This window comes from Diplotaxodon limnothrissa, linkage group LG22 (genome assembly GCF_057381915.1).
Source record: "Diplotaxodon limnothrissa isolate DT_005_m linkage group LG22, D_limnothrissa_male_GT1.1, whole genome shotgun sequence".
NCBI lineage: Eukaryota > Metazoa > Chordata > Actinopteri > Cichliformes > Cichlidae > Diplotaxodon > Diplotaxodon limnothrissa.
The window spans coordinates 11,870,523-11,880,993 of record NC_140616.1 but is presented as its reverse complement, the minus strand read 5'-3'; the positions used below and the strand labels follow the sequence as shown (position 1 = coordinate 11,880,993).

The window sequence follows — 10,471 nt, the reverse complement described above, 5'->3', positions numbered from 1 at the left end:
CTCCGCCTCTGCTCAGGGGTACCTCAGGGTAGCTGTTCAGGGGAATCAAACCCCTGACCTTCCGATCACGGGGCCACCACTCTACCTACTGAGCAATCCCTGCCCACTTGTATAAGCAAACTCAATGAGGTAAGGCTCAATTAGAGACAGAGATCAGTGCCGCTCCTTTCTTCACCACCTGAGGCTCAGTCTGTGTGTTTGGCAGCTTGTTTTTCCTTGTCATTTCTGTCCTGCATGCGCCCTGCTTCCTTGACCTTCAAGACTGATGACTCAATCTTTCCAACCCCTTCATTTGCTCCACAGACCTCTGCACAAATGGAGTCATAGCTCACACCTTACGAGCCTTGACAAGTGATCTGCTCCATCCAGTTCTTCAAGACACTCTCACATCCATCTTTGCAGATCATTTTATGAGTGAATTACAAATCAAAGCCATTTATTTAATGGCGATTGCATGCAGAAGAACTTGGCCGAGTGGCTGACATCACAAGGTCTCATTTGGTTTCACGCACATAAACACTTTTGTCAGAGTAAAGAATTACTTTGAGAAAAAGCTGTGCACTTTGAAAGCACTGACTGATAGTGATGTCGCCTCCAAATGTGGCCTCTCACTTTTCACAGCCAGGCTCATAAGTTAGGCTGGGAAATACACCGGACCCCTGTCTCATCTCAATATAGAAGTCAGGAGAAAAAAACTGCTTACTCTTGCCAAAAACCATCCCACAAACCCCACTGGGAATGGACTTAACTTGGGCACAAAGGCCCTGGTTATATTTCACCGTAGGATGGCCTTTGTGCCTCTGAATCAGGCAACACTGAGGCTGTGTCTGCTCCTCGCACAACCTGTCTGTCTCCTAAGCTGACAAGCAAGTCTTATTTAGGGAGAAGCACTGAAAAAGTCCACCGGGATTTCATGGATTTTGTGTGTGGCGTACACGGGGGCGCACACACACAGGTTTACACATTGGCACTTTGTCCAAATGAGAGCTCACTCACAGCACATTTCTCACACTGGAATTGTATGGGGGCAGGATTTGCAGAGAAAAAGAAGTAGAGAAAGGGGGGGGAGGGTGTGGTGGCACCGGTTGGAGGGGTCTTTTCAGTTCTTTTTGGAGGCAACAATAGTCTTTGTCCAAGATCTTCCACTATTCTTATAAGGGTTACCGAAAGAAGGAGGAGAAGCAGGAGGAGGGAGGTGGCCACGCAGGCGGAGGGTGTTTCTCCATAGTAACAATGACAAAACAGGCCAGTTCAACACCAAGCAGGCAAAAAGGTTATTGGAGCTGCTGAGGAGGCACACACAAACCTGTGGAGTAGAGCCCTGTCCACAGAAGGAAAGGAGGAAGACCAGTTTGGTGAGGATCTGTAAAAGGGGGGCAGTGTTGTGTAAAGAAGACAACGAGGCAGGCAGCATTTCCGAAAGCTTTATGACAAAGTGTTTATCAGTCAGTCAAAGAAAGCGCTGGGAGGAACATTATCATAGCAGCCAGCACATCTGTATCCTCCGAGCATGGATCGAGACAGTCACAGTGAGGACACTTTGTCAACTATGGTTCTGGAGAACATAAAGAACAAATTAATTGATGCCTTCAGAGTGACAGGAGAGTCCCGAGAAGATCTCCAGGACTCTGGTTCCACAGTCAGACCGGTCAGCGTGGGCAGGAGTTATCAAGCAAACGAAGAGCTGCGGCGGGCACAGATAGATGGAGCGATAACCTGGCTGAGGTCTGAACTGGTAGGTCATCTTAAAAATCTGACTTTGTTTGCTATTTATCTTTAGCCTTCAACAGGTGGTATTAACAGTCATGGGTATTTTATTCATCTATTATTTTTAACCAAGTTCATTCATGCATATGAAAAATCAAAGCAAAGGACTAGTAATTTTATGTGTAGCTTGGTTATGCTAATTATTTTCTTTCATTGTTGTCATGCAGTTGGAAATGCGCTCCCAGGACCTCCAGCTGGCTCAGACACTGCTGGGGCTCAACACAGAGATCCAGAGACTAAGGAGGGAGAGTTTTGGATGTGTGGAGGTAGAAGGGGGTAACCACCAGTAACTGGCTCCAGCAAAAGTCTATTTTTTTTTTTTTACTGGAATGAATAGTGGAGAAAGTAAGGACTGTGATGCAAAGATTCAAATGCACTTGCTTATGATAATAAGTTGTATCACTGTAAAGGAACTTAGTTAGCAGTTGCATGTAAAATACCTTCAGTGAAAAAAAAGAAGGTTGCAATATGTTGAATTGTCTTTGATCCTGCTCTTTTCTTTTTTGAAGAAAATTTGCACTTACACAAAGTTGTGATAAACAAAGTGGAAAGAAAAAAAAGACATAAATGTGTGAATGTAAGAGAAATAAAATGTACAATGTCACCGTCTTTGCGTCTTTATTTAGCTGGCATACTGTAACCACTGCAGTACCTGTTTTAAAAAGTGCTATAAAATTCAGGAATGGTTAATAAATACATTCAAGTGTCACTCCCAAACAAGAACAAAAAAGCCCATCTTTATCTACATGTAAGAGCATTTTAAAAACTCATATGTCAAATCAGAATAGTTATCTGCAGTTACAATGAACACATGGAGATATAAAAAAAACAACCTCCTGACCTACTGAATTACATTTCTGGTCAGACAGAATAAATATCAGTGACTTTTCAGGCTTTCAGTTACTGACATGTTCACATGTTTGTACAGTACATGTTAATATTTGTCTAGACAGAGAAAACGCTTAACACAGTGCTTCAAAAGACTGCCTTTAGGTCATTGTTTAATACAGATACTAAAATATAAAGTAACAATATATACATACTGGAAATGTATATACTGTATGATGCTACAGCCATTGATGGGTTAGTTTGGCTAATAAAATACTCCAGACAGCATGAATCATGAATCCTACTTTTCCTGCTACATCATACTCTTTAAAAAAATATTTTTTTATTTAATCTGTAGTAGTCTGTAGGAAAACCACTCACATAACTATGACTTCAGTAAACCTGGGTGTACTCTTTTCTCACATGTCACACTGTTAATTTAGTTCCATCAACTTCACACTCCACTTTAAGATTCTTGTTTTAACTTTTAGAGCTCTGCATGGACACTCACCAGAGTATACCAGTAAACTTTTACATGCATACAACCCAACAGGTGCCTGGGGTCATGTGATCAGTACCTGCTGGCTGTGCATCATAAAAGGCTGAGAATTAAAGGAGACAGTGTACTCCAGACTCTGATATGTGCGGACTTAAAATACAGCTAAAAACTCATCTTTTTAAACTCCATTTGCTGTCTTTTGTTTTGTTTTTGTTTTGATGTTCTATCCTTTTTGTTGTCAAGCACTTTGTGACGTTTATTTTGAAAAGTAATATGCAAATAAAATGATAATTTATTCATGGCTGAAAAATATAGGCAAAACAGAACTGTCAAAAACAGCAGTTCCTCTAATGGCCACTTGAGGGTGACTCCAAAAGTAGTTCATCCTGTTAGACTCCAATGTAAAAACTCCCAGCTTACGTCTTGGTACAGAAAAATCAAACAAACACGTGTTTATTATGAATATTAATCGAGCTGGAAGGTGGATGACTTGTGTTATAACTCACCAGCAGAGATGGGCAGTAACGCGTTACTTGTAACGCGTTACTGTAATCTGATTACTTTTTTCAAGTAACGAGTAAAGTAAGGGATTACTATTGCAAAATCGGTAATTAGATTACCGTTACTTTCCCGTAGGAACGCTGCGTTACTGCGTTACTGCGTTACTAAAACCGTGATTTTTTTTGCGAGAATGTCTCATGACAGTGACGTAAGCAAGTGCGACGTTGGTGACAGCAGCTGTGTGCAGATCAACAATGGATAATATATCGAGTGCGGGAGAGAGTATGAGCGTGCAGCGTTTAAAGTGTGGAAGTACTGACCTTACTTTGAGTTTGATTCCATAAAAAGTGACAAAAACATTAGCGTCCATCGTGCGTGGGAAGAAAACTTCTTTTTACAGCGAAAAAAAACCCTAAACTTCCGAGCAAGCACCGAGTAGCTACGACGTAATGGGAAACTCAGAGAGACACTCGCGCGGATTCTTCAACTGACCGCAGCACACCTGCACCAGGGTAACCCTCCGCCTACCCTGCTCCTGCTTTACAGGTGAAAATAGAGCAAAAGGACCGCTGAGTCTTTGACTTTATTTATTTTCTGCTGTGTTTTACTTGCATCTGTTTGAAAGAGTGAGTGAAAACACAAAAAATATTTTATTTTATGTGCTGGAATGTGTAGAAAATAGGTTTAAATGTTAAACTAATTTATTCAAGTCAGAGAATGTTGCATATAATTAAATGTTTTGCTTGATGCATAAAGTTAAAAGATTAAAACTGATAAAACAAGTTTTAAAAAGAGACTTTTCCATTTGATTACATTTTGTATGATGGATTATGTAGAAAAAGTAGAATTGGGCTGAAAGATCTATCACTTTATCACCTCTTCAGGTTGTAAATCGTGTTTTTAAAAAGTAACTAAGTAACTAAGTAATTAATTACTTTTGAAAATAAGTAATCAGTAAAGTAACGGGATTACTTTTTGGGGGAGTAATCAGTAATTAGTTACTGATTACTTTTTTCAAGTAACTTGACCAACACTGCTCACCAGCATGTATTTTTATGGATATACTCAACGTTTTGACACTAAAAACAAACAAGTAAATAAAAAAAAACATGGCTGTTGTGCCCCACAACTACTAATTAGCCTGTTTTGCAAAAAAACAAAAAAACATTTGTTTTTGTCTAAGGTGCCTTTTTTCATTTACAATGTCATATTCGTGTTATGAAAATAAAAATAAAGTATAAGCCATGACATTGTTGGCTAATTTGTATGCAGCCGTAAGTTAAAATGACTTTAAGCTTTGTTTTTTCTTAAGTGAAGCGGTGGAAAATGGGGTCACCGTACTCCACCTTGTCTATGTTAACTGCCTTAAAAGGCACATTTTTGAAAAATTTGTCTGACTTTTTAAGGCACAGAGCTTCTCCTGCAGAACATCCTCCTCGATAAAGTGCCCGAATAAAGCTGCTGAGGCATCTTTAGGCAGGAAATGGAAAAGCCCCCCTCCACTGAGCTGGAGTAGAGACTGCCGCTTCCTTGTTCACTCTCAGAGTCCCAGTAGCTCCCCTCCTCTTCTTCCTCATACGTCTCCTCCTCTTGCTCCTCCTCATACAGCTCCTGCTTGAGCTCCTGGATGCCCGAGTGAAGCTCCATCAGCTGTCGAATCAGGGCTTGATCCTGAGAACGCATCTCCATCTACACACGGAGGACACATCTGTTTAGATTTCACAGAAGCACAGAGCAAACAGACAAATAGGACCAAATACCAAACTGTGAATGAAAGAATTGTGAAGTGAACTTCAGAGAGTTTCTTTCCATCTCGATGAAGCTGAGCAGGTTGTGCTCGCTTTGAAACCGTAAGCCATTTCATTTGAGTGTTGCCCTCTTTCAAATGCAAATGGATCTTTCTGTCATTCCCTTTCTTTTCCTTTTTTTATGAGAGGCTGTCCAACTACTGGCATTGTAAAATAAGATATTCAGAATTCCATCTAGTGTCCAAGTCTGTGCAAAGCACTCAGGAATGCGGGCCGATCTGCATTTCTTTTCTCGGTTAATTACAGCACCAGGCTCAAACTGAGGCTGAGGCGGTGCATAAAAGATTCTGGTTGTATTTCCTTTGTCAACACTTAATTAAGAGAAAACCGTGATTTTCTTTTTTTCTTCTTTGAGATCAAGCCATCTTGGGCTTCACCTCATTATGACAAACACTAGTCCTTTTCAAATAATGTAGAGGCTTCTCAAATCAGCTTCTGTCTGTAGATGAGTTTTTTTTTTTCCAGGGAGTATGCTAACCACAGAAAAAAAAAAACCTCAGCCTCAGCACAAAGCTTTGGGACTTTTTGGTGATATTTTATCACATTTTGCTTGTGAATTATAAGCGATACTTAATGCATCTTCTGTCTTTGGTGTGTCTGTTTCATTTTCCTTCTTTTTTCTATCCTTAATTATCTTCGTTTAAGTGTGGGAGAATAATACCATAGAGGCATCCGTATCATTAAATTCATCTCATGAACACAAAAAGTGGAACAGCTATGGGTTGGGGGAAATGATCATATTGTAAATTCAAATGTCTTTAAATATAAGGTTATGATAAAGATTACTTTGAATGAGGCTAAAAGAAAGTTAATAAATCGTTATAAAATATTGATGAGACGGATAAAAAAAATCTCCTTAGGCGATTTAAACAAGATGTTAAGTTTAGAAACTAATGAAGTAAATAACATAGAAAACAATTTATTAGTCTAGTTCGACTTTAGTTTAGTTGTTTTCTCCCCCTAATGCATTTTGATCAAAAGCTCTAGAAAAGCCACAAATCAACCTTAAGATGAGTAGAAGCAAAAAATTTTCCAGAGTGAATAAAGATCTTTGGATTGTTGTATGCATTAAATAATCACATCTACAGATGTGCTCTATTCAAAATTGCAATGTGATTATATTTGCCTATAATACTTAAAGGTAAGTACACTAAAAAGAGGGTAAAAAGCCAGGTTTTACAATAATTGTACTGTAAACAAATTCAAGTACTCTATAAGTCATTTTAAGTAATGCGCAAGTAATTTCAAGTATTGCATAACTTCATGTATTTTACAAGAAAGGAAACACAAATGATTAAGTACACTGTACTTTTCATGGCCGCGGATTGCACTATGGAGTGGCTTGACCTTGGCTTCCAGGTATTTTAAAGGAAAGGAGGTCCTTTTAAAAGTCTTCTTTGAATAGTGATTGTAAAAGAAAAGAACATTAAGTTGACTTGACCCCATCACGATAAGGTCACATAAGCCTGCAATTTTTGATGGTACTTATTTTTTCTAAATTGATAAAAGGACAGTTGAGTAATGGAACAAAACAAAACAAAACAAAAAAAAGTAAACAGGCAAGATGAATCCACTCCATAATATGGCCTGGCCATGGTGTATAAAGTATATTTACGATGTGAGACGGGGAAATTGTTTGCTTTTCTGTAAAATTACCATAAATTCTACACCACTTAAAATGATTTATTCACTACTTTTATTTATTTATAATTAATGTGTAATTTATTTACATTATAGCTTTTTCTGCATTTCCTGTAAAAACCTGATTTGTTTCCCCTTTATTGTATTGGTTATCTTTAAGTATTTGCAGGTAAATATAATTACATTGTCATTTTAAATAAAACACATAAAATTCTATTTGATAACAGGAGAATTACATACTTTGTCATTGACTGTATTATGAAGTGTTACCATATGTATAAATAAACAGAAAACTCTGAAAATCTGAATTTATTTTATTTAAGGAGGCAAAAGTGCGACAAAAAAACGGAGACTGTCTAATTTTGTATTTTTACATGCAAAGCTCGTCCTGCTCATAAAAAAAAAATGCAATGTGAGCCAAAAGCTTGACATCATCTAATAAATAGACTTGAGGATTATTTCTGGAATTTAAAGGTTAAAGGTTTTAGCCTGAGCACCTCCCTTAAACTATCTGAAGGAAGGTGAAACAGACAATTTAAGGATCTCATTCACTGCTGCTCCTCTGAGGCCTGTTTCCAGGATGTCTCTGTTTCTCCTTGTTGCTCTTCTGTCCGGCTCCCGCTCAGACTGTTTTCTTCTCTGTGTGCTCAGGACACTCGGTTACCATGACGAGCAGTCGCAATAAATGCCAAGCGATAAATCAAGCCGTGACAATGAGCCTTGCACTCGCAGACACACAAGCACATGCACACACAGCCTCTTTGCATGGTGACGGTGGTTTAAAAGGGAGTGACGTTGTAAGAACATGACTTACATGGAGCCGGAGGAACAAAGAAGGCAATAACTTGGGCCTCACACACAAAAACATCAGGGCTGACCATAGAAGTCGTTCTGATGGTGGGACAAATGACTTGATCTTTATCACAACAGACAATAAAAATGTTTTTAGACTTCCCACAGACGTCACAAAAGGGCCACGCAGAAGAATTTACAGGTCATAGATTTTGTTGCTATTTAGTAAATGAGCAAAATTGATATTTTATATTCACCTCAGTTTGAATTTAGAAAAATAAAATGCTTTCAAAACAATAATTCATGCTTTGTTTATCTGTTGAATTCAACTCATTTCACAATTCACTTTGGAAATAAAAGGGTCATTTTAACCCCGAAATTTCAAAGTCTACTCTTACCTGTGCAGATCAGAAAATAACACACATCAGTGGTGAAGGAAGTATTTAGACTGTTTCCTGAAGCAATATAGCCAATGTGGCCCTATCTATGAAATATTTGCTGAACAGTGGCCACTCTGACTGTCTGAAAAAGAAAAATGCAAAACTATGGGACAAGATTTCTAATCTTAGTGAACTAACTCAGTAATGTTTGTCATATTCCATCATTTGGCTAAAACTGCTAAATAAATTCATGAATTTGGTCAGCAGATTAAGCAAGTCCAACAAAATCAATTTGTTTAACTAGAACATTTACTACAACAACATTGTACTATTGTACTGCAACATTTTACTAGATTTAAGGAAATTATATACGAAATAGTTATTTCTTCATCAACAATGATTGACTCTGACTTACACAGAACTTTGAATCGCACTGACCCAAAGTTCTGAAAGTGTTTTAAATTTCATTTTACATGCACAAGATTATATTTTTTTGCATGCAGCTTTTAGTACAGACAAATAATATTTTTTAAATCTTTATTGTGTAAATAAACACCCCCTATTCCCAGAACGCATAGTTTTGTACAACTCTAACATGAGCTGCCACAATAAAACTAAAGAGGGCTTTAATATAGTTGTAACAGGAAACAGGAATCTGCAGGTGTTATATACGTATAGCAAGACAAAATTTATTAGGGATACACCGTTTCCCTTACAGGCTCGATCAGAGTCCCAGTCTTACCAGTTCCCTTCGCAGCCAGGCCAGTGCACTCTCTATGTCCAGTTTGCTTGCTTCTCCACCAGATGTGCACCCTTCCTTGACATGGTTGGTTCTGGCCTCAGGGTCCCTGCTTGTGCTCTCTTGTGCTCCCTTGCAGTCATCAAAGGTGGAGGTCTTGCAGGAGAAGTCCCGCAGTCTTGTTAGGACCACCTCCATCATGTTAGGTCAGTGATAGTTCTTCTAACCGGAGTCTCTTCTACACCCTCTGCTGCGTCTTGCCTGTTTTCGGCCGTAATGCAGCTGCAAACAGCCTCGTCTTCTGTTATGAGCCCTGCCAGCTCGGAGGACTTAAGAGGAGCTCTCTCTCTCTCCCGTTCTCATCTTTCAAACATGCTCCTTCCTCCCTCCCTCTGCTCTCCTCCTTTTTCTTGCCGTCTGTTTTGCAAACATTAGCCCCCAACTGCTTGGCAGAGTGAACTGGTAGCACTGGTCTGGCGAATGTCACTGAGCTGGTATGACGTCAGTGAATTGTCCGGATGCCTGATGTGGAGCGGTTTGGTTTTTTGTTTTGTTTTTGTTTTTTTTTTAAATCAGACACACAAACACAGAGATCATTAGGAAGGAGATGAGGGAATTAGCCCGGTGGTTGTCTTGAAGATGACACAAGGGTCCTGTTGTGTAAACTCACACAGCTTCAGTGAGTTTTGGTCTGTTAAAAGATGATGGAAGGTGATGATGCTGACAGAGGCATAAACATTAAGTCCTATGGTGTACGTGGAGCTCACTGCCCTGAGTGGCCTACGTCAGGGTCAGGATCTAAAGAACAGTGTGAACAGCCATGTGTAACTAACCCTTCTCATGCCATTTTCCCTTCACTCTGTAGCCCCTGGCAACCCACTCCTCATCTATTCACACGCTTTGGTAAACCAAACACAGGCCGGCTGTACGGAGCCTGCATCGACCAAAATAGCCCCAACACACTATTTTTAGAGTTAAACTGACTCCACTTTTAGACTTGTTTAAGAAAGCAAACGTCACCCCTCTCAAAAGGAGTTAAAAAAGTCTTCAAGTCTCATTGTGCAAGTGTGTCATGTTCCCACTACTGCTTTCAAAAGGAATGAGAAGAGCTGATGTAAGTGTTTTAACGTCACACACTGCATTGGGTGAAACTCTCAATTATATTTCTGCAAAAGGCACTTTGTCTCAGCCTGTCGGCGGTTGAATGTAAGATCGATTTAAAACTGGGGTAAGCGTCATGGTTTTGGTATCCCTATGGGACAATCATTTCTAACAGCAGAGATGGTGTGAACCAATCATGTTGCTGTACTCTTGCACATAGAAGTGCTGTTAAAAAGTATTGCCCCCCTTCAGACCTCCTTTGTTTTTTTTATTTTTTGCCATATTTGTCAGAGTTAAATGTTTCAGATTGTAAAACAACTTTTAGATAAATCTGAGGAAACACAAAATGCAGTTTTTAAATTATGATTTCATTTATCAAGGGAAAAGGGGATTGAGAATCTACCTGGGTGTGTGT

At 39.2% G+C, this 10,471-nt stretch overlaps 2 protein-coding genes across 2 annotated transcripts; one reads left to right on the top strand and one right to left on the bottom strand.

The window, feature by feature from the left end:
• The first annotated feature begins 1,510 nt into the window (after positions 1-1,510).
• LOC146609467 (alanine and arginine rich domain containing protein) lies at positions 1,511-2,057 on the top strand. The gene is made up of 2 exons (XM_085345898.1): positions 1,511-1,735; positions 1,935-2,057. The coding sequence occupies exons 1-2, from the start codon at positions 1,511-1,513 to the stop codon at positions 2,055-2,057; spliced, it is 348 nt and encodes a 115-aa protein (XP_085202024.1).
• Positions 2,058-4,996: 2,939 nt separating this feature from the next.
• Positions 4,997-9,156, bottom strand: LOC146609466 (uncharacterized). The gene is made up of 2 exons (XM_085346187.1): positions 8,959-9,156; positions 4,997-5,284 (listed from the first exon to the last, which is right to left on the bottom strand). The coding sequence occupies exons 1-2, from the start codon at positions 9,154-9,156 to the stop codon at positions 4,997-4,999; spliced, it is 486 nt and encodes a 161-aa protein (XP_085202313.1).
• Between the last annotated feature and the right edge of the window lie 1,315 nt (positions 9,157-10,471).

What these genes read in the sequence shown, in the direction of transcription:
- LOC146609467 (XM_085345898.1), top strand. Translation starts at nt 1,511, where the DNA reads ATGGATCGAGACAGTCACAGTGAGGACACTTTGTCAACTATGGTTCTG. An exon ending in CCTGGCTGAGGTCTGAACTG is followed by an intron (nt 1,736 to 1,934) that starts GTAGGTCATCTT and finishes GTTGTCATGCAG; the next exon opens with TTGGAAATGCGCTCCCAGGA.
- LOC146609466 (XM_085346187.1), bottom strand. Translation starts at nt 9,156, where the DNA reads ATGATGGAGGTGGTCCTAACAAGACTGCGGGACTTCTCCTGCAAGACC. An exon ending in CCTGGCTGCGAAGGGAACTG is followed by an intron (nt 5,285 to 8,958) that starts GTAAGACTGGGA and finishes CTCCGTGTGTAG; the next exon opens with ATGGAGATGCGTTCTCAGGA.